The sequence below is a fragment of the Aythya fuligula genome, chromosome Z (assembly GCF_009819795.1).
Source record: "Aythya fuligula isolate bAytFul2 chromosome Z, bAytFul2.pri, whole genome shotgun sequence".
Classification (NCBI taxonomy): Eukaryota; Metazoa; Chordata; class Aves; order Anseriformes; family Anatidae; genus Aythya; species Aythya fuligula.
In genome coordinates this window covers 962,967-986,891 of record NC_045593.1, presented here as the reverse complement: position 1 = coordinate 986,891, position 23,925 = coordinate 962,967, and the positions used below count along the sequence as shown (strand labels likewise).

At 45.5% G+C, this 23,925-nt stretch overlaps 1 protein-coding gene across 8 annotated transcripts in view; it reads right to left on the bottom strand.

Annotated features, from left to right (window-relative positions):
• TCF4 (transcription factor 4) overlaps nt 1-9,681 on the bottom strand; it is a 173,493-nt gene extending 163,812 nt beyond the window's left edge. For 3 of the 8 annotated variants that reach the window (XM_032206708.1, XM_032206709.1, XM_032206715.1), the window contains exons 1-3: nt 7,773-7,858; nt 6,992-7,083; nt 5,224-5,296 (exon numbers count right to left, since the gene is read on the bottom strand). In XM_032206708.1, coding sequence (XP_032062599.1) covers nt 5,224-5,296; nt 6,992-7,083; nt 7,773-7,806 — 199 coding nt within the window. In that variant the 5' untranslated portion in view covers nt 7,807-7,858. Of the gene's footprint in view, nt 1-5,223; nt 5,297-5,700; nt 5,875-5,956; nt 6,011-6,991; nt 7,084-7,772; nt 7,859-8,156; nt 8,305-9,013; nt 9,301-9,547 lie in introns of those variants that run through there. The other 5 variants (XM_032206712.1, XM_032206710.1, XM_032206711.1 and 2 more) reach the window with 5 other exon arrangements.
• Nucleotides 9,682-23,925: the final 14,244 nt, after the last annotated feature.

Genomic DNA, 23,925 nt, shown 5'->3' with positions numbered 1-23,925 from the left:
AGCGTGCGTGCTTAAAAGCTTTTATTTTTTTATACCTAGTAGGTAAGTTAAATATCGAAGTGATCCTAAATTCGGTAATTTGTAGAATCATGGGGGAAAATTCATATTTTTTTTTTTAATCACAAAGTATTGCTGCAGTAGCCAAAAAATAAGTGTAAGTGGTGAAAGGTTACAATCTGTGGGAGCTGGTATGCAGGAGGTGCACAGGCTGGCCATTATTTATGCTTATATTTAGTGTTTTGTGGGATTTCAGTCACTAGAAGCTGCCCGACACGGATCGATCTGAATTTGGGAGCGGGGAGAGCGCAAACCCGAACGGGAAGAAGCCAAACTGTGGCTCCTGTTCCCAAATGCCTCCTTTCTCTGCATCCCTTCCCGAGCGCGTTACACAAGCTTCCTCCACCTACCTACCTCCCAGCCAGCCCCGAGCTCACCCGTTTATCAGAGCCCTCGTTCACAGGGAACTTGGATCCACTGAATCATCTCAAACAGCAGCGCTGCCGCTGCTAAATTTGGCTGCGGCAGGCACAAACGTCTCCTCCAAGTGACATTTGGCTGAATCTGGCCCCCGAGCGTTTCAGCCTCCCAGACAGCTAATGTGTGTGTTTCTGAATTATTAAATGCAGGCAGGAGCCTTGACAAGGTAGACATCCAGTGATTAGCAGAAAAAGTGTTTCTAAAGAAGCAACAGTATCCAAGGGGCACCACTGCACTGCCTGGGATACAATTCTCTCCTGTGCCATCCCCTTTTGGAGCCGATTCATTCAGACCCTCTGCCACCAACCGGGGCTGCTTTCCCCAGGATCAGAAATCGGGGGGAATTATTTGGTCGGTGTTTAATCGCCAAGAGAGGAGCCTCGCCTCCAGATTTAGCACGGGGGCGGCTGACTTTAGCTGGGGTGATGCTGCTGGCTGGCCTCGGCGGGATGCCCTCGACTCACCACCCTGGGCAGGAGGATCCCCTCTCCTTTCTAACCCAGCCTTTGGGTCCCGTCCTGCCCCAGGCGCCGCGAGGAGAAGAGCAGGATCGGCTCCTGGCGAGGAAACAGAGCTGGGAGGGCGGGAGGTAACGAGCATTCTTCTTCCCCTTAATCATAATTACGAAACGGGAGGGCTGAGGAAGATGGCAGCGCTTGGTCGCCTTTGTGCGGCTCCCTCGCGAAGCCCTGGCGCCGTTTCCAGAAGGCAAAGCGCGGCCGGGAGCTGCGGGGCTCTGCCACGGCGAGCCCGGCACCCGCCCCAATACCAGAGCCACGCACCCACACCTCTTGTCCTTCTGTACTAAAACCCACGGGGCTGATCCACAGGCTAAAAATTCCTGTGCCTATGGACGCCCGTGGGACCCCTGCGTATGTGCCGAGGGGTGCCCAGTCCGAGGGGCTGTTCAAACGCCTCCAGGTAATGGAGATGTTTCACAGATCTCCATATTTCACTTCATTTTTTTTTATCTTTGATCAACAGCAAAATGATGCACCTTTCCCAAAAGGCCACGCTCTGAACACTGAACTGGACCTAAATAACCTCTATTTTGTTAAAATTTGCTCACAGGCACGTGGAAAGTAAATAAGGACTTCAAAACCGAGCTGAATTTGCAATTCCCTCGTTTAAGATGTATTAATTTGTGATCACCGTTATTCTAGCGCAGCCTTAATCAAACCAACGGCAAAATTAAAAGCAAGTTTTTCTTTAAAACCTGACTTGGCTCGATTCAGCCGTGCCTGTGCTAGCAGAGATTTGCTGGGGCAGTCAGAAAGGCCAACGAGAGGAATTTGGGCTACCCCCACCCACACACAGGCACATCCTTAGTGGGCAACCTCGCACAGATGCCCGAAAAAATTAGGTAAAATCAGATACTTAAAATAGAAGATGCAGAAATCGAGCCTGATCAGGAAGCTGGGGGGTTTGCTGAACGGTTCAGGAACCTGAGCGTGGCCGATGTGACAGACCTGGCGAATCCTTCAGCATCACAAAGTGCTGCAAAGCTGCTTCGAAACCCATCCTCAAACCCAGCACCAGCGAGCATCTGATTCAGCAATCGCGCCTCGTTTTCCACTGGCTCACACTTGGATTAGGACAAACGCTCTTGGTGCGGAAGCCGAACTATTCGGAAAATTTTTGAACATCCGGGAAAATTCATTTGATTTTGGCAACTGTCCTAACGGCCCCAACAAAACAAAACAAAAAAACCCTCATTCTAATGGACGTGCATTGTTCGATTTAAGTCACAGGTATTAAATCACTCCGCAAATCCAGCAGAAATTTGAGGTAACTCCAGGGGAGTTTTCTTAAAAATAATTTCAGTCCTCACCAATTCCCCCCGTTAAGGTCAGAGTCTCTAAGCCAGCATGGCTGAATTGTTTTAGTGCTCTCTGCTGAACACCTGCAAACATCAAACAAAAACTCCTGGTCCTTTACTGGGTTGACAAAAGCCTTTCATGTGAAAAATGCTCCATGGGAATGTCACGGCTGTGGCTCAGGTTACATTCCTTTCTCCCTTGCAGCCCTCACCATTTCTTAACGTGGTAAGGAGCCATGTTTGTGAAATTAAAGATTAAAAGGAAATGTGGCTTTACTTTATTTTCATTCACACGTTACAAATCACAATGGAGCATCATATATTAGATGAGTAAAAAGCCATTAGGATGACTTTAAGCATGAAATATTACCACACTTCGTAAAGTCCAGTTAGTTTCACTTCACTGCTTGGGATCACTTTTTGTTGGGGACTTGTTTTGTTGTTTTTTTTAAGTGAAGTTTCAGGTGAATGCAGAGGAATGACAGCTGTGCTTCCCTGTCACAGCAAATAGGATTTTGAAAAGACCACTAAGGGATGGCGAGCTCAAACTTGAGAAGGGCATCTGTCCAGGAGGATGAACGTGCTGCATGCTGATTGCTAAAATTCCAGGTTACCAGCTAGGATAATCACCTCCACCCATATATCAGCAACGAAGGTACCTTTAAACCTTCCAGATAGCTGCATGGAGCATCTCTTGAAGCAGCTGTCTGGGCAGTGTCATATAAACCCCGAATTTCTCGAGCCCAGGCTCGTTAGAGGAACACACAGCCAAGATCTCTAGGAAGCGAGACCACCGCCCGCAGCTGGCCAGCAGCAGCGGCCCCACTTCTCCCCCACGCCCCTCTGCCTCCAGGCCACGCACCCACCCTCTCTGCGAGGATCAGGTCAGGGCGATTCACCAGTCCGTGGCTTTTGACAACTTTTTGGGAAGCACTGACCACTCGCCACAAAAATCCACCCCCAACACCAAGCAGCGGAGCAAAGCCACCGGTGTGTTTGAGCACGCACAAGTTGTCACCCGGTGGGAGCCTTCAGGTGGTATTTAGGATGCTCCCCATCTCCCTATCACCGGCTGACCCCAGCTCATTAAATCCTCAGGACGTCTAAAACGATGTGTCAAAGTTACTTGAATGCTCTCGGCTTCAGAGACGATAAAAAAACCAACCACAGCCCCTCCATTTCACCCACTGCCTGGCTTGGCTTTGCTATTTCGGAGCAAAATGACTTCATAGGTGAGGTCTGCGATGCATTGATTAAATACAGCTATCTAGTTAATTGCTGTTAGACCAAGTGTTGGTTGCTGCATTGCCTGGGATAGAAGCATGGCAAATTGATTTGCCTGGCACAAATACTTTTCACTTGTCTCCAGCGAAAACAAATATAGCGAGCATTATAAATTTGCCTAAACCGCATACCTAAATTATACAATTCAGAAAAGGACACAAAATGGGATTCACATCTTCAGCTTGCAAGACACGAGGCAAAGCACATTTGGAAAGTTATTCGAACCTGACAATGAAATTCTCCAAGTCACTATATTTAGAATATAACCAAACTGATGAAAATAAAGCACGTTATTTCGCGAGTCTGGACAGAACAAAATGCCTAAAACGAGTGCCTAATAATTGCAGGTGGCACTTGATACAGTGTCCTAAAACTGTCTGTTACAGGCTGCCTTCAGATTTGGAAGTCTTTCTCTAAGTTAATTAATATAGCGGTGCCTTTAATAAAAATGCCTATACTGAGTGCACAGAAGAGGTTCCTTTAATTGAGCACAAACTGCAAATACCAGGCACGAAACTATACGCAGTGACGTGTTTGTATCTAGATATCCACTGGCAGTTTGCAGTGAAGACTTGTCCAAATTTCCCATCTGATTTAGAACAGTTCCCTGAGTCTAACAATACTACGTACGGTGTGCTGGTATGTGGAATTGCCTGGGCTTTTAAAACACTGCAACAGGATTTGTGTCCTGTCCAAAAGCCCGCATCCCCAAAGCAGGGAACCCTCTTAAACAAACTTCAGAGAAGAGCAAGGCAATTTCCAAAACGCGTCAGTATCCTCGCTAGTTTTACTCCTAATTTGTCAGGCATATAAAAGCCTCTATATAAAACGTCAGTTGCCAGACAATTATTGCACACATATGTTGTACCGCAAAGAGCTCGGGTGTTGCTTTTTGTCATCAAACAGGACTCCTGCTTTTATGGAATGCAGAAGTTGCCCATGCAGTCCCACTGCAGCCAAATAAACAAACACGCACGCACACACAAACAAACAAATCCGCCCGGGAAATTTCAGGGACTCTTCAAAAGCAGTCAAATATTTGGAATATTTGCCTTGCTTTCGGTCAGGACCAGAAACCAGCCTGGAGATTTTAATTCAAGGAAAAATATTTGGTCAGCGAGCTCCGATCTCTGACACCAAAGAGTGCTTTTCCTGGAAGGGCTTGGTGTTTACACTCGGATACTCGCTCGTTTATTTATTTAATTTAGGCAGCCTTCATTCTTATTCGCAAAATTAATTCTCACTCGAGGTGTTGCGATCATCGGTTCTCACAGGGAAAAGACAGCGTCCGAAATTGTAAATCAAAATCTCCAGTGCTAAATTAAAAAATAAAATAAAATAAAAAAGGAAAAATATTTAAACTAGCCCACCTTGAAGAATTACACAGAGGGAAAGTTCTTATAAAATAAAAAAAAAATCATAAATGCAAGGAAATATTGTGAAAACATCCCAGCCTTGTGGAAATAGCAATAACAACAATAATAACAGCAATAATAACAATAGCCAGCACTTAGGAATAATTCCGCTCAAATCTGAATGAATCTGCTCCCCAGAAGAGATTAACACGACCACAACAAAGGTAATGCCTATGGATAAATATCTAAGAGCATTTCAACTCCGCACTGAACAAAAACGTTACATACTTGAGCCAGTAAAATGTCCACTTGCCAAGGAAGTTGGTCCATTTTTGCCACTGCTCACAGGAGGTGAAAACATCTACAGAAAAAAACGACAAGAAAAACAAAGAGACATTACTAGTGGAGAAGAAGCGACTCCTGGTCCACCGCTCGCCAAAAAGTTCCTTCCGCGCTCGCTGCGAACTCTGCTCGCAGTTTGCCTGATGCGAGGCATCGTCCCCCACAGCCCCGAGAGCCAACTCGGTATTTCTTGCAGCCCCCCCCCGGCCCCTCACCACCACCAGCAGCACGTTTCGCTCGGGCTCATTAGCTCCCCGGATAAGCTCTGCTCCCCGAGCATTTGGGAGCCCCCCGTGCCCCCGCGGGGCTGGCCGCAGCCCCGGAGCGGGGCTCGCTCCCCTCTCCTGCTCGCTCGTCGACAAAGGCGGAAAAAAAAAAAAGAAAAAAAAAAAAAAAAAAAAAAAAAAGTTTGTTGGTCGAAACCTTGGCCATAAAGGTAGCAACGTCCATGTCCAGCCCGCTTTAGGGTTTGCCTGTCATCTGTGCACCCAAATAATAATAATGCAAAGTGCCACCTGCCCTAAATTCTCATTTCGTCTCTACCACGAGAGCAGTTTGAGGCGAGCCTCTCTCCCTCTCCCCCTCTCTCCCTCTCTCTCTCACCCTCTCTCTCGCTAGCATTTATTTCGACCCTAATTGGTTTCTCTCTTCTTCGACGTGTCTAGTGGATAATACGCACCTTCCCTGAGTCAGAGCCTGCAAAAAGCCAAGGAACAAATGGAAAAAGTGCAACAAGCAAAGAGGGGGCTGCGAAGCTGCCTCAGGCTACGTTTCCTGGCCAAACTTCCCAAAGCCATTCCTCCCAAGCAAAGGCTGGAGCAGCAGCAGCAGCAGCAGCAGCAGCAGCAGCCTGGAGCAGCCTCATTTAGCAGGGTGCTGCGGAGTTTTGCGGGGGGTTCATTTCGAGGCACACACGCATCTCCCAGCAAGCCGGTTCCCCCCTCAAATAAATAAATAAATGGAGAGAGCTACTCCTGACATATCGGGGGGAAGGGAGGGGAAGGGGAGAGGAAGGAAGGGGCCAGGGGGAGGGGAGCCGAGCCTCCAGGAGCCAGACAAGTGCACGGGGCCCGGGGAGAGCCAAGCTGGGGGCTCCGGGGGGCTCGGGGGCAGCTACAGGCAGGGCAGGTTTGGGGGGGCAAACTTTCAACTGAGCCGCTCATGGATTTCTTTGCACTTTTCCGCGGGCCAAAAAAAAAACTCGCAACAAGGGAAGAACGGGCCAGGAGAATGGCAGGCACTCATGAGGCACGGAGCAGCTCATGTGCCAAGCACGCCGTCCAACGCGAAGCACGGCGAGAGCGCTCGGCGGTGGCACCGGCTGCTGATGAGAAACGGTCGCTTTTAGGGGCGTCTCTTTCGGCCAAAAAAAATTATATATATATATATATATATCTCATTTTAGGCATCCAAGACATTACAAAATAAGCCGTGCACACGACTGCATCTCCCATCACACACAATAAGAAATAAGAAAAAAAAAAAAAAAAAAGGCTAATTTTTGGTTTTCTTTTTTTTTTTTGCGTTTTTAAGCAAAAAAAAATATATTTAGCACGGTTCTAGCTGCTGATTAAAAATTACCCAATGGACTCAGATCGCAGTTGGGTTTGGTTTTTGCTTTTTTTTTTTTTTTTTTTCCAGTTTAACAGATCAGCTAGAAGATTTTTTTTTTTTTTTTTTACAGCTGTTGTTAATTTCCACCGTTGTTTCTTACCGCACTGAAATCCAGTAAATCACTCAGTTCTTTGTCCGTCCCTAAGGCAGCCATTCGCTGTTGGTGATGCATTTTAGCAAAATCACACAAACCTAGAAACATGGAAATAACCGCAATCAGAAACCCAGTCCCGAGCCTTGCAGGAAACACAATCGGGTTTGGTCGGGGGAGGGGGGTGAAGGGTCGGGGGGGGGGGGGGGGGTTGAGAAGAAGGGAGGGAAATTAAAAAAAAAAAAAAAAAAAAAAAAGATGGAGGGGCAGCAAAAACAACAACAACAACAAGAAAAAAAAAAAGGCGATCTTGTATTTCCAAAGAGGCGATGGAAAGCCGGTAACATCCACTCTAAACCCAAAGGCGGAGGAGGCAAAAAAAGCGAAAGGCTCGCTCCCGGAGCATCATTTATGCAACAGGAGGTTCGGCGAGGAATGAATGAGGATCCCAGAGAAGCAAACTACAGCCATCCGCTCCCAACTTTTTCCCCTTCTCCTTCTTCCACGCCAAGCGGGGCGTTGGGAGGCGAGGAACGGAAAGGAAAAAAAATAATAAAAAATAAATAATTAAAAAAAAACAGCGAGAAGAAAAAAAAAATGATAATAATTAAGAAGAAAAAAAAAAAAAAAAAAAACAAATAGATGCGGAGTCGCAGGCTACGGAGGCGCCGGTGCTGGAGGGACGCGGGGCGGGGGTGGCGGGGCCGGGAGGGAAGCGGCGAGCGGAGAGCCCTTGCCAATTAGCCCCAATTTCTAATTAGTGCCGAGACGGGTGGTTAATAACAACGACCGAGGAGCGGCGGCTCGGGCCTGGGCGAAGTCATCAGTTCCCTCCGAGCGGCCGGGGGGGAGGGGAAGGCGGCGGAGGGAAAAGGGAAGGGAAGGGACGAGCGGGGAGGGCAGGCGAGGCAGGAAGGGAAGGGAAGGGAGGGAAGGGAGAGGAGGCAGGGAAGGAGGGAAGGGAGGCAGGGAAGGAAGGGAAAAGAAGGGAAGGGAAGGGAAGGGGCGCGGAGCCCGGCGCAGCGGCCGCCTCCCGCCCCGCGGCCCCTCCGAGCCCCGCGCCCGGCCCCGCGCCCCCCGCGCCCGGCTGGGAACGGCCCCGAGCGGCCCCAAACGGCCCCAATCGGCCCCGAACGGCCCCAAAAGGCCCCGGAGCCGAGCGCCGCCTCCATACCCGCAGATCATGGAGCTGCAGATCCCGGCGAGCCGCCGACTGCCGCCCGCGCCGCACTTTTGCACGGATTAGACTTTAAATTTCCCCGAGCTCGCACACATCCACATGGCAAAGCAAGTTTATACGAGGCTGCACGTACACGTGATGCGGGGACTTTGCCAAGAGGAACAATATTTTTCCCCTCGTATTATCCAGTCCGGTTTCTTTTATATACATATATCTCTATACACGCACACACAGATCTCGCTCTCCCGCTTTGTTTGGGTTTGTTTGTGCCCCCCCTCCGCTGCCTCCAGCTACTGAACTGCCCAAGCGCCCTCGCCTCGATTTACGGGGAGCATCGCTGCAAAACTTTTGCAAAACCCCACCGTCGCCTTCGCTTTACGCTCAAGTTTCTGGGGACGCTGCCAGCCCCCCCCTCCCCTCCCCTCCTTTGCAGCACTTTTTTATTTTGCATCTCGCTAGCGCAGGCCCGGCCGTACTCCACCGAAACGAGTCCGACTTCATTACATATATATATTTTTTTTTCTTTTTTTTTTCTTTTTTTTCCAGTAGGAAAGAGCAAGCAGCGAGCCGTGGAGCTCAGCGTTTGCACCTCGGTGTACATCTCGCACAGGGAAGCACGCCGTGGCCAGAGCACAGCGGTTTAGCCACACGGTTACACGTCCACACACGCGGTGTCCGCTCGCTCCCTTTGCACTTCCACCCCATGGAAGAAGTTTGCAGCTCTTTGTACAAGAACACGGCGGGATCGACAATTTATAGAGATATTAAAAAAAAAAAAAAAAAAAAAAAGGAGAAAAAAAAAAAAAAAAAAAAACGACACGAGTTACTCTAACAGCAAATTGTAACTTTACCTTAAATGGCCACAAATATGTTCACAATATTCCAAGGGAGGAAAAAATAAAAAAGGAAAAATGTTGTAAAAAAATTAAAAATTAAAAAAAAAAAAAAAGAGGAAATCTTCTGCCAAAGTGCTTTATTATCTCACACGTGTGTGACCCTCCGAAACCACGAAGAAGTACTGGGGGGGTCAGTGCTGCTCCGGGTACTCCACAGCTTTACAGGCACCCTACACCTGGCTTTGTTGGGTTTTTGGGTTACCGACCGCCAAACGCTCCCCCACCCGGCCAGCCGAAACACCAGCCGGCCGGAAAAAAAAAAAAAAAATACAAAATTTCAAAAAAATTTAAAAAAAAAAGCAAAAAAAAAAAAATTAAAAAAAAGTCCAGCAACTTTTGCCCCTATTGTTTTTACAGACACATGGTGACTGACAAACTGCTCGCACCGTGGCGGCTCTGGGACTTTCCCCCCTTCCGTCCTTCCTTTAAAAAAAAAAATAATAATAATAAAAAAATAAAAAATAAAAGAACCACCACACACACACGCACACACGGGAGCGGAGCAGCCGGTTCCCCCAAGTTGTTGTTGTTCCAAGTTTACAGCGCTCTCCTCCTCAGCACCACCACCACCAGCCCCAGCACGGCCTCCCCCGTGGAGCCGCGGCTAATGGCATGTTTCCCTGGGAGCCCCATCGCGAGCCGCTCACATCCGGGCAATGCCCCGCGCCTTATAAGCGCCGCGCCGCCGCTCGCAGACAATGACGAGGGAAGGAAGGGAGGGAGGCGAGGCGAGCGGGCAGGCGCGGGGTGCCGCGCACAAGATGGAGGGGCCCCGCAGCCCCACGCAGCCCCACGCCGCTCTCACGCCGCTCTCACGCAACCCCACGCAGCCCCACGCAGCCCATGCGAGCGGCTCTGGGGTGGCGGGGGTCGGGGACCCAAACGGGGGGTTGTGGGGTTTTGTTGTGAGCGCATGGTGCGCCCAGTGGGTTCTAGGGTGGGAGTGCAGGGGAACGGGTGGACAGGAGGACGGAGATGGCCTTGGTCATAAGGAGGTCGTAATGAGAAGTGGGGTGCTCTTCTGGGGTCTGTGGACCCCTGCTCACTGGGGTGACTGAGAGACCCTCAGTGATGAGTGAGAGGCTGCAGGGGTGACTGAAAGACCCTCAGTGATGAGCAGAGTCCTCCCTGTACCCGCGTTGCTCTGCTGGGTCTGTGGATGGAAGGCTGAACCCGCCAGCAGCGGTGGAAGAGAAAGGATGGCACCATCCAAACCTTTTAAAAGGCAGGGTATGGGGCTGGGGAAGCTGGCCTGGTCCCAGGAGGTGAAACATACATGATACATACCAGACTGCTGCCCATCACCACCATAATGAGAAACAACTCAGTGTCACCACAGACCTGTCATCCTCCCAGGCCTGCACTAACCACGTACCCCGATGCAAACGGTGCCCATGCCTTTAGGGGTGATGTCCTCCTCCTCCCGGGACAGCTCTGGCATTGCGGTGTGACCAGGCCTGTCTGGTGCACCCCACTGCATGCCCTGAGCTCCTGGGCATTGTTTTCATGGGTCTGTAGTTTCCCCCCAAAGTGTCTGCCATGCAGACACCCCAGCACGCTCAGGGGTTGTTCCTACACACAGACGTGGTCACCGGCACCCCACAGCGAACAGGCGAGGGAAGAGCAAAAAGCACGTGGCAGATAAGGGCCTATCCTGAGGGCGGTGGGTGCAGACATATGGTGCAAAAATACCCGGTCACTGACAACGACAAAAACTTCACCACTTACCACTGGTTGCCCTCAGCCATGCCCCACAAGCAGGGTGTCAGCGCAGGGGCTTTCCCAGTGCAATGTCAAACTGTGTTCGGCCTGGCCTTGAAGCAAGTGAGGAACTGGGGTGCTCAAATGGCCTCATGGGGCTGGGGATGCCCCTGACAGCCTGGAGGTGCTCCCTGGGCTCAGCCTGGATGTGAGGAGACCATGCCCAGGCACGGGGTGTGCCCCCTCGCAGCTGTTCTCCAGTCAGAGCAGCCCATACCCTGCTCTAATAGACTCTCCAGAGCCCCCAGGCCGCCACAGCCCCATTTCGTATGGGATGTAATGCTTCAGAGAGCACTCACCTGCTCCTCGTGCTTCCAGCTGAGCGGTTGGCCCCATGGAAGTCAAGCTGAAGTCCCACATAACGCCTCCAATGCCTTCCCTTCTGTTCCTAGGGGGTGCTGAGCAGAGCTTCACGTTCAGTGCCTCCAACAACTCCATCACACGCTGCATACAGGTCAAGGATGCCCTTCTCTGTACTGCTCGAGCACATGTTGCCATGACATTGCTGGTGCTGTGGGCTACCGAGAGCCGGTTACAGAGCAGCTTCACAAAGCTGTCGTGTGTCCTGCCCGGAGGGAAGAGGGACACAGGCCTCCTCCCAGGAGGAGGTGGCACCTGCTGCCACGAGGGCTCTGTTTTTGGGCCCAGACACGATGTTTGGAAGAGGAACCTGTTTGTAGGGCCTGGCAGTGGTGTGGTGCCAGAATATGTAAAGTGGGTGACGCTGCATGGGACGGTATTCACAGAGCCATGATGGGCTCTGCAGGTGTGAGACATCCAGGAGCAGGGGCACAAGGGGATGACAAAAGAAGAAAAGAAGTCCGTGGCAGAGATAATGTGGGCAGTCAGGATTTTGGCCTCGGGGCACTGATGGGAACATTTAAGGGCAGTGTACACAGCCATTATGACTTAGTGCTTTTAGCATATCAGCTTCAATTTGTCTTCAACGACTGCCTAAGTGACCGGAATACTGCGTTAAGTGCGACTCACACCGAGACTGCCCCTGAACACAACTGCTGGCGGGGACCTGGTGGGCACTGCATCCGTGCTCCTGCCTTGGGCTGAAATCACCATCACTGCTGTGGTTGCCAGATGAAGTTCGGCACCAAGGGAGGCCTGAGGGCACCCAAAAAATCCCGTGAGCATGGAGGGCTTGTGCCCACCCGTCTGCTGTGCCCAACAGAGCATCTGGCACCCGGCAGCCCCTGCAAGGGGACTGGAGCGGGTTTCAGGGGGTGAAAGGTGGGGAAACGAGCAGGAACGGAGCGGCTCTGCCTGGAGGTGACGCAGATGCAGGAGGGGGAAGGTTAGGGCGGGGGGGGTCCTCATTTCCCATATCCCAGAGGTGGGTGTCACAGGGCCTGGCAGCCTGGTAGGGCTGAAAGCACAGTCATTTCCCTGTATTATTAGAGCTCTTTTATCTGTGAGTTGTTCCTGTGGCACCAACAATAGCCCTAGCAGTATACATGGTACAAAGAAAAGACAGTCCCAGTGCCAAAATGCTTATTGTTTAAAATGCAGATTTCTTTTTTTTTTTCCCCAAGTAAATCTATACACAGAAAACCGGATGAAAAAATGGTGTGAGCCCACAGAGGAGAGACACATTTGTTTTATTATTTAACCTGGGATCTCCAGATACCACTGATGAACTGAAGCACCAGTAGAGACTTAAAGCAGTTCTGCCAACCTGGACAAGGTTCGTTTCCCCTAGCCAGGAAGGAGCAGGACAACGAGTGCTGCTAACACTGAGGGTCCCCTCGGTGCTGATCACTGCTTGCCGTGATGCTGGCCTTTCATAAGGTTTCATAAACCCTCCCATGAGACAATTTCCCCCCGGAGCAGTAGGGAAACCCCACAGATTACATGCCAGCATGGCAGGCAGGGCTGTCCAGGTCCCATTTTGTAATTTCTGAATGCTTCACTGGTGTAATTCCTGTCTGCTGTGCTTACATATCTCAGTGCAGTGTGTACCTTATTTAAGATTGCCGCATTTCCTGGCCTGCTGCTGCTCTTCATCATGATTATACTGGGCATGTCATTTCAGTGTTTCAGAAGCAAGAAATTGTTAATATAATAATTAGGGATGTAAATTGCACCTGATTTGTGCCTGGCCTGTTCAGATATCAGCCATGTTTTAGTTCTGGATGAATCAAGTCATAATTAAATCCATTTTTAATATTAGCAATAACTGAAACATTGGTTGCATTAAAGTAATATAAAAATGCTGTACTTTCGGGGAAAATAGAGGTAAATATAATTATTCACCTCACAACAGTGAAATATTCATAGAACACAAAATGTAAATTCACGGTGACATGTACGACTTCACACATAGTAACACAAGTGCAGCTAGTTTCTGTAGCAAGACCCTGTCTTTCTGGAGTACACTGGGTTGGCAGACTGAAAATTAATGCAGAAGCTACGCGTAATAATAGGCTTTGGGTTTTTGCTTTTAAATTAAATAGGCAAAAGAATAACACAACTGCCATACTGGCCCCAGTATTATTTATTTTGAGATTTTAATCCACTGTATTTTATACTGTCCCCATATGTTCAGTTCTCAACGTGCCACAGAATTTCGTATCGACAATTCACAAGTGCAGATGTTGTTGCGGACCGGCAGGAGCTATTGGCAGTTGGGTCTTTTCCCACCTCTGAAGACATGTGAAGCAATTTGGATCCATGCAACGCTCGCTGAATTGCACTGTTAACATGATAAGCGGTGTTACAAGTAAGAGCATTAGACAAAAATTCACATCTTTAGGTTCCCGAATGTGTCTGTTAACTATACGTCTCCAAAGAAATTTTTTCACCCTGTCTGCAGACTTTAATAGCACAACAGCAAAGTACTAGACTGCGTTTTGTTCGAGTTGGGGACTATGATTGTGCCCTTTTTCATTGCTATAAAAATCCAGCAAAATCTGGCCGTATCATAAGCCTGCGAAAAGTTGAGTGTGCACATGTTCGGTAGATTTTCTCTCGGCGTTTGCAGACACGCTCTTTGGAAATTTTACCAGGGTGTTTTGAAAATAAACCTATTAATGTTATGAGGCGTTGTGTTGCCACAACAACTGGTGCCATGGCAGAACCCAAGTGGAAATTGCAAATGCTGGAGCCGTGGCGTGCCCAGCCTGCGTGCCGTGCCATCCATATGAACAAGGGCGACAAAAAAAGTGGCGGAACAGCACTTTGCTCGGCGAGCACCGTGCACGGGACCAAGCAGGGGCCCTCTGGAAAAAATGGCAAGCGAGGAGGTAATTAATGCCTGCCTCAACAATTTATGCTGAGGAAGCTGGCGGCTGCTGCGGTGTTGCAGTGTTGCTCTCCTGCCTGATGCCACTAGTGGGATTCAGGGCAGGAGGGTCCCGAGCCTGCTGCTTGGCCACTTCCTCGCGTGATGGCTCTGCGTGAGCCGCCTTGGAGCCAGGACAACAGTTATGACAGAGGTCTTTTCTGAGCTTTTTTTTTATTCTGGTGAGTCATTTTTAGAGGAACGAGGCTGAAACCACACTACTGCTAATGACTCCTTCCCTGGGTGTGGCCTTCCTTTGCTTGGGTATGTTTCAAGTAATGTGTAGGGAGAGGTAGTTTTCAAAAACTGGGTATTTTTTTGGCACTGAATCTAGAACACAGCTGTGTTCTGCCCAGAGATAAGACCTTGCAGTTGATTCCCTCCACCCTTCACTTATCTACTGTTTAAGACTGAAAATAGACAGAGGACTACCGACCACACTCCCCTATAAAATACATTTCACATTATTCATGGTGGTGCTTCTGATATTAAGTGCTAAACCCCCAGAATCAAAAAGCAAGTCAGTAGTTTTCACCAGGTTAGAAAGAAGCAGGTAAGACCTGGTGAGTTTCTTCAAAATACTCTCATGCCATGATGCCCATCCTGTGCTCTGCAAAGCAGCTCTGATACAAACTCACTGCTCCTGTGTGACCACGATGAAGGCTCATGGAAGTGTCAGCAAGCCAGCAGAAGTAAATTTAGGGACCTTTCACCAGAACAAAGTCCAGGTATTGTGGAACATTCTGAGGAAAAACCTTGCAAGTTTCTACTGCAGATAGAGATGGTAGTGACGTGTATTTTTAGGCTACATAACACATGCCTGGGAAAAAGTTACTACTGGCCTTTTTTAGGGGGGAGAAAACCTAACACCCTCAACGTTTGAGATGTGTCAGGATTCACGTTGAGTGAATTATAAACTGGTAAAAAAATGTTATTTCTCTTCTTTCACTTGGAGCTGCTTAAATACACGAGAATGTTCTCAGTACCCAGAGCCACGCAGCCTGCGGAGCTGGGGAGCACAACCTCAACCTGGAGACCACAACGAAGAGGTGGAGCAGAGGGGAGAGGGGACCAAGCTCAGAAGACCTCAGAGCCACTGCTCAGAGCCTGTCAGCATCCCACGAAGTAGGAGCTTCTCAACACCAAACTACACCAAATTGGATGCTTCTTGAAGCAACTTTTTGCCCCCTTAAAAAAATGGAAAAAAGAAGCACAGAAAATGCTCATCATTTCCATGCAACCTCTACTATAGTTCTTTGTGTTTCTCTGCTATACTTTGAATCATTCTCTGAAAACAATGAAAAAAAAAAAAAGAAAAAAAAGAAAAAAAAGAGGGACAGAATAAGGTTGAGATACTTGTATTTGCAACATCAGTAAATATTTCTATGGCTTAACTATATAGCTATTATTTTTTTTCTATGGTTTGTGGTTTATTTTACAATTATAGAAATATGTAAGAGTCTCTTTGACTTCACAAGTATATGAGGGTTAATTCATATTTCCAAGGAACTTTGAATCCATAGTAGACTGTGTAAGCAGTCAGTATTTTTAGAGGTTAAATCCCATAGTCACTGTAGCAAAATTCTCAATACAATGAATGGGAGGTTTAAGGAAGGGCTGAAAACTTTCACTTCTGCAAAGAACGAAGAAATTTCCCAAGAACCTCAAAATCCTTGCTGCAAACTTTAGTCTGAGGAAGTGAACCGGAGGAAGAAAATTGGCCTTAAAAGATCAAAATGCTTTCTCTGATGTCTTCAGGAGCGTTTGAAGTGTCACATAGTGGTCCTACTCACTGTGCTCTTGTCACAAATGTTTCCCCTTTCAAAAAATGCAGAGAATATGTTGTCAGCAGAGAGACTTCTTGATACATCCTGAGGGATGTGTCCAAGTCCTATGAGATACGTGGTTAAATCATTTTGCATATCTACTGTTGATTTTGATGGGATGAAAGTGGTATTTAAAAAAAAATAATAAAATCCTATCTGGATGTCAGATTTAAAGCCCATGAGCCAGTAAGAAAACCACTTCATTGTTGGGAGAGCGAAGACATCCCCCCGCCATCACCTGGGACCTCTGTTTCATTTTAAGTTTTGTGACACTTCAGCCCTCTACCATTGACATTTCTTTGTCTCTCCTTTATCATGACTCTGCTCTTTATTTTCAATTGCAATGCATTAGTTTTCCACATGTATTTATCAACGTGTTTCTTCAATACAAACTGATCCACTTGTCTTCTTCGGTACCTTTCCACATATTCTGCTCTCTGCTCATACAGGATTTATTCCTTAAAAAAAAAAAAAAAAAAAGTGTACTTGAATTTTGGATAGTGATTAGAGATCAGGTTTGAAAGTATGGCAATAAAACATTTGTCAAGTTCTTCCCTTATGTCTTGTAAGCTAAAGGTTTCACAGCTCTTCAATGGGAATATCATGGGATTTTGTGCTTTCCTGAGAGGAAGGTACAAAGAGGAAATATAAGCAAACCAACCTAAGTTTTATTTAACTTTGCAAACTGAAGTTCTGAGTGTAGAGTCAGAATTACAGCTGTAAGAAGTGCAATCTGTTTTCCACTGACATGCAACAAGTTGTAGTTGAGCTCTTGATTGGCTCACGATTTTTTCTTTCTGCAGAGCAGCATCGTTTGATGGCAAGGAGTAGTTGAGGGCATCATCTCTGGATGCAACCAGCATCAGGAGCAGGCAGTGTGTATTAACAGTGTCTGGTTTAGGAAGGTGTTTCAGAGGCTGCTTATTCCTTTGCTTGTAGGACTGTAAATTCCTTGGCCACTGGGATCTGTGTTGCCGTCGTGTTCAGCTGTTACCAGCAGCCAGTGGTGTTCGTAGCACTCCTTTGAAGCCCAGAAAATCCAGAGGTTGTAATTGCTGTGATACCAGCACCTTATCAGCTCTGGCCTTTCTGAGGGCAGAGTTGTGATGTTTTGCAGTCCCTGGTTAATTATACATTGGCATCCCATTGCACAGAAACACAGACACAAGACTTGTGCCTTCACCCTTCTTCTGTTCTCAAATACAACCAGTTTTGGAACTGATGGTTTGAGAGTATGGAGGGAAATTCTGAGAGAACAGTTTCCTGCTATCTGAGGTATTAGGCTAAGATTCATATAAGTAGGAAAAGTTGTATTTTTTGAGCCAAAATCTGGTAGGGATGCCCTGTGAAGTTTATGATAAGTAGTATATTTTAGTAAACATATATCCACTACAGTTGCATTTCCACAGAAGCACAGGCACCAAATCAATACGCAATATAACTTCACTAATTTCACTACAGTTTAACTGAGACTAGGTTTCATTTATTGCCTCAAAAATATTTGTTCTTGGATTTCCATGGAAAGATAATATAGGAGGGAGAAAAATATTCTCCCGTACTTGTGTGAATTTCTATTAAAATTTGGTTTACTTTCTTATTCCCTGGAGGAAGCGTGTGTTTGATTTCAATTAAAATGAAATGTCATCATTTTAGGACATCCTGCATCGTTTTAGCGGGTATGCATTACATTAGTCCATCAGGGAGAAGGGGGTGGGTTTGGAAGAAGGCCAGCAGGTACACAGGATGCTTCGCTCTCACCGTGGAAATCTTTGGGTTCAGGTATTCGCCCAGCACCGTGTTCAGCCGAGCTCAGCAGGGGCAGAGGATTCCTCTTGCCTGCCGTCCCTTGTAGTTGCAGGTGTTTGGGGGAGTTTATTAGACCCTTCTGCTGATGGATTTCTTAATTTTGTTGTTGTTTCCATGGGTGTGAGCAGCCATGGATGGTTGGAAATGCTGCGTGCTACAAGCACCCACTGTACCAATTGGCAGCGGTAGCTGGGGATGTTTTGTTCTCAAAAAACCTGTACACTATGTTCTGTAGTCGAGGGAAGTCTACACTCCTGAAATTACCATAGAAAAAAATATATTTTTGAATAAAGTATTCCGGTCAAAACATTATTGTTATTATTATTATTTTTAATTCAAAAGAATTTAAAAAAAAATCATTAGTTTTTCATGCAAAGAGGCTTCCTGTTTCTGTTATATTTTTACCATTTAAGTTTGGCATGTGAAAATTTCTCCCTGAGCCATGCTGCAGTGAAGTTAGTTCTGTCAGTTTACTCCACTCGAGTAAATGGGCATATGTAGGTAGTTATGGAAATGCAGAGGTCGTGATGACAGGTTGGCTAAGAATACAAAATGTGCAATAAAGCAATTTCTTATAAAGATTTCAGCGGGCATCTTTAATATTTCCTAAAGAACCAGCATCTGGAAAAAATGATTTTTTTTTTCCCTGGAAACATTTTAAAAATACTAGTGTTGGTTTTGTTTCTTTTATATTATTGTTATCTTTTATTTATTTATTTATTTATTTTAAGAAAAGACGGGGAAATGCTATTTGGAGGTGCATATTGTGGCCAATTAACTTAGTGACAAGCCAGTAAAACTAGAAATACTGTTACTCTTTGTCTACTGCTTGTCATCTAGTTTTAATGACTAAAGTACAGCAATTCTACTTACACAGCAATATTCCACTTATAATAATATGATTTTTGGCTTTTTTTCACAAATTAGGTCAATTAAAAATAATAAAATAAAGAGAGATGTTTGGAATGAGACGTGACAAACGTTGTTTTCTAAGTAAAAGAAGAAGATTTTAACTGTGATATAGCATGATAAAATAACTTTTTCTAAATTGCATGTCTGAAAAGTTTAACTCTGAATGTATTTTGTGAAATGTTTAATGCCTTTGTTTTTCTTATATCAAAGTTGCAACTAATGTTTTAACTTCATGCAACATTTTTATTTCAAATATAGAATTTTACTGTATTGCTCCCTTTGCTTCAGAAACCCAGTAATTTGTTTGATAAAAATGTCTTTTAATTCCTCGTGACGATATTTTCGTTATTAGTATCATCCTTTAACTTAAGTAGTGCTTCCTCTTTTTTGTTTGCTTCTTTTGTTTGTTTATGGGTAATAATCATCATCATGCCAGGAGAAATGGTAAGTCCCTACATGACAGATTTTCCATTCTCTTCTGAGTAGCCCTTCTCTGCATTTTCTTTTCATTTTGAGTTCATCTTTTCTGAACAGGTTGACAATATCGTGTCTTGAACAATGCAATTTATAGCTGCCTACATATGCTAGTAGTAACCTGGATCACAAGCTAGGATCGCTTGGATTTCCTACAGCTATAACACACTGGTAGCTGGTATTTATCCTGGAACTCAGCAGTATGGCCAGATCATTCTCCTGTATCATCTCTCTCCGATGCCTTTCAGCCTTTTTCTTAACAGTTACCAACCTGAACGACTCACCTGATGTTAGCAGGCCAGATACAGATGCTCAGCTCTAGAAGAGTTTTCAGCACTATCTGTGGTGAATCACTCCTGGCAGGTCCCCGACCACACTACGTTTGCCCAGAGACCTGTCTCCTGGCTGGCTCTGTCCGAGGAGGTGAATCACTCTCCGAGTCTATTTTTCACTAGGTATTATTGAACCTAATCTCCTCTGCGTTGCTTCGGTCTTCAACGAGCAGATCTTCCAGTGTGGTGCACCTGTCACTGCCATTAGCTCCTCTAATTTGTCACGGGAACATTTCATTAGCCCACTCCTCCCTTTGCTACGGAGATCATTGTTGAAATAAGCGGGAAGATCGTTTTCAGCACTAATCCGTGATGAATACTGTGGGTTAAATTCTATCAATACATTCAGAAAACCCACCGCCGCCTTCTCTTTGTGAGTTAATTATCATGTTTTGGAAAGCTACCTACTACTTTTTCCGTGTTACAACATCAAATACTTCCACAGTCCAATAGCATTAGGTCTAGATTGCTTAAATCATAATGTTTCCTATCAGAGCAAATATTAGATTTGTCTAATAAGATCTGTCTTTCATAAATCTTTCTCTCATTTATGTCCACGAGCTTATTGTTGTTTTCTTCGAAACTTAAACACCGTATAGCTTGAACTCGGATAGCTTGGTGGCTGCTAAGCTTGCTTTTCTTCCATTTTCTTAAAAGTTGTCCACATTTGCTATGCTTCAATAATATGTCTGCACTCCTGGTTTGACAGACTGATGATTTAGTGTGCCAGCTCCTTAAGTCTTCTGGGCTGGAGATCATCCCCAGATTGAGCACATATTAAAGTTTTTGCGTACAGCTTCCATCTCAGATGCTATCATTTAAATTTCTATGAATTTATTCTCATTAGCAGTTCTGTCTGTATTTTTGGCACCGAGCTAAATATTTGTTTTTATCTGTGCAAAGGTAGGATGAAGCTTGCAATTTCTACAAGTCACCGCTATTGTCTCAAACATTTTTTTTTTCATATAAATGATGCCATTTGAAAACAGACTTATGATTTGTAAGACTTTTATTTAATCCTAGCAGATGTCAGATTCACAGCATCACGGGGTCACGCACTGGTTGAGGCTGGAGGGAACCTCTGGGTCCATCGGTCCAAACCCCTCTGCCCAAGCAGAGCCACGTGGAGCAGGGTGCCCAGGACCTCATCCAGGCAGATTTTGGAGGTCTCCAAGGAGGGAGACTCCACCGTCCCTCTGGGCAGCCTGTGCCAGGGCTCCATCACCCACACAGCAAAGAAATGCTTCCTGATGAATTAGACATCATGGACTTTTTTTTTTTTTCTAAGAAGCACTAAGAACTTAAATCTTTTTGACATCTAAGGCAGGAATGAGTGCCATGGAAGGTTTTAGCATCTTGTGCCAATAGTCACATGGGAGCATCTACAATCATTTCCCAAATGTCATGGGAAACGAAACATGAATTTATTTCAATGCTTCAAAAAGTTACCACTTTCCTCATTATCTGCAGAAGAGCTATCTGTCACTGTCTTCTGCATGATTTAAATTGAGAAAAAGCATTCTAAAGAAACACAGGAAGGGGATTAGAATATGGAGCCTGGGCTCGGGTCGTCAGCAGCCCCAAGCCCACAGGAGCTGGTGGTGATGTGCTGCAGCCTCAAATGTCTTCAGAGAGATAGGACAAGTGTCACAATTCACGCAGGAACAATTTTGCTGAATCAATAATGGAAGAATGCTAAAGAAAATGTAGCCACTTGAAGATTTTTTTTTTCCCCTCTATATTCTTTCTTCCTAGAATTTGATAGAACAAGAATAACGTAGTTACTTGTTTTTGTTGAAATCAAACATGCTTGTTCTTCACTTGCAAAAATAGGAAACTTCTTTCAACGTGACACACTTCATGAAAGAATACAAGCGTGCAGCTGCTGTATGACTAAGTGATTAAAAACCTGATGGCCAATTCATTGGAGGTGATATGTTTGCACTCAAGGCCAAGTATCATAAAAATAGCTGCTTAGCTTTTCTTTTCAACACGAAGTAAAGCACCAAGTAGTTTTGAGTAGGTTGGCAAGAGTTTTCTTCTCCAGTTTTGCCCAACTGAAGTCAGGCTAAGACAACGAGGATTGTCTTCTGTCTAATAACCCTCTTTTACAGAGTTTCCAACCTCACCGTTTTTACAAGACAAATTATTTTAAACTATCTAAGGCCAAGGGGAAAGTTCACAACATTTTATAAAGCTTGCTTAGAAAATGCCAAGAGAGATGGCATTTTCTTGGCTTGTACATCATGTGCAGGGACTTTTTAGAGAGCTTGTGAGATTTAGTAGTTTATTCTCCAAAATGGTATTATTTAACATATAATAACATAGTGTTATTTGAAGGCTCAACATCGGTGGAAGAAAATGGCATATCGTTGTTATTATTATTAAATATTATTTTTATTATTGAGCCCAGATGCATTGAGGATGATCAGAGATCCTTGGTTTGGGGTTTTGTGTGGTGATGTGTGTTGCTTGTCCTTATAATCTACTTAAAAGATGATGTAAAAATACATGGGAGTAACAACAGAAAGGGAATGAAAAAGAGAATAATTGACAGAATACATGGTGGTTGGATTAGTTATTTGCACAATTAGCTACTTGAATTAGCTACTTGACAAGCGATAGAGAAGAAAGAATAAAGGGCTATCTCTGACAGGGACAGTGTTTAGTGAAGCTTCTACTGTGAGTGTATTATGATTTAAAAATAAAGAGCTTCAGGTTTCAGTTAAATGGATTTTGATTCTGCTTATTTTTCTAATGCTAGATTTATTTCATTTCAGTATTAAGCCCCTTTTATTAAACCACACAGCGTATGACAGAAATTTCAACCTTTGTTTTAAGTTTTCTGGGAACATCTTAAGACATAACCTAATTAAAACAAAACAAAACACAACAACAACAACAACAACAAAACATGCATTCATGTATTTGTGCTTAACAAAGACACTGAAAATAAAATTTCAGGGCTTATTTAAATACTCTGAACTGGACACGCATATATATTATTATTTCTAGATTTAGGATAAGGTCTGCTTTCCAAGTGAACGATCCATGGCCAACTATTTTCAACAATTTGAGGGAAGCAGGTTTCATATTAAACTAAGGGTGGAAGTAGGTCTTTGTTCATCCAGCCAGGAAGAGGAAAAATGACACTGGCTAAGTGTAAACATGTATTTATGGATTTATATTTGTTTATCTGTATAAAATACTGATGTACAAACCCAGTCGAATTTAGCAACACAGCTGAACTTGCAGATGGGGTATGTGAGATACTCTTTAATAGATTAAATCCATTTTATGATTGTTTGAACAATCATAAAATAAGCACAGAAAGAGGAAATATATATATTGAAAGAGTAAACGTATATGCATCTCTCACATCGCATTTGAATATTACCAAAGGCAATAAAACAACTCAGTACTTAATGGAAAACCAGAGGGCTTCATGCAACTCTGGGAACGTTACTGTGTTTCCTACTGGGGAGCTGGTCTGAATTTTTTAGCTAATTCTGCATTTCAGAGCGTGCACAGGGAAAGCCCATAGTGGGGACTAAATCTGTGAAGTGAACTGAGAGCATAAAAGGCTGGTCTGCTTTATAAATGTTTTTTTTAGACTTATGAACAAGCCATCAGAGAGTTAAGTATTGAACATGCCTATCTAGACCAGCTATATATTACAAAAGCTGTTTTTTTTTTTTTTTTTTCATTCTGGTGCAGTTAATGAAAAAACTTCTTCATGTAAAGAGAAAATTAAATCCCCAGGGAGTCTTTCCACCAGTGCCAAAACGTTTGGGGAGTGAGTCCAAAGAGCTTGTGTCCCTGCGTTCAGGAAATACATTTCGGGCTATTTTCTGGCCTGTTGATTTAAACTGACTGCTCTTGCTAATGACAGAAAGGAAAATGCTGTATCAAAGTTGGCAGTAGATATTCAAATGACCAATGAGACAGTTCAAAGAGCTGCAAGACAATCTGTTCGGCTGTCTTTGGCTACTGCTGTTTTGGCTTCTGGTAAGCCCACCATTTCACCCAAAGCATCTGGATTCAGGAAAGCGAGAGCAGCATGAACGTGCCACCATCGCTGACCACACAACAGCAGCAAGGCCCATCGTAGCCGCACATCTTAGCGGCCCTACAATAAATCACAGGTCTGATCCTCTTGACTATTCCGAATCCAAGGAAACCATCTGGCCAACATTCACACTTTGGGCTAATAAGTGCCTTGGACGCTCTCCCACTGGTGTGTCATGCGGACGGACGTGCAAGGCAGGAGGATCGCGTTCTCGCTCGGCGGGGTGAGCATACACCCTGCAGTCTCACTCCACAACCTCCGCTATCAATCGCAATTGTCACTGTCGGAGGTGAGGCTCTCCTCCTCGGGCACCAGCAGCACCGTCCCTTCTGACAGAACAGCGGCTCGGTGCGGTGTTGCTGAGTTTCCCATTTCCCACTTCGCCCGACGTCCAA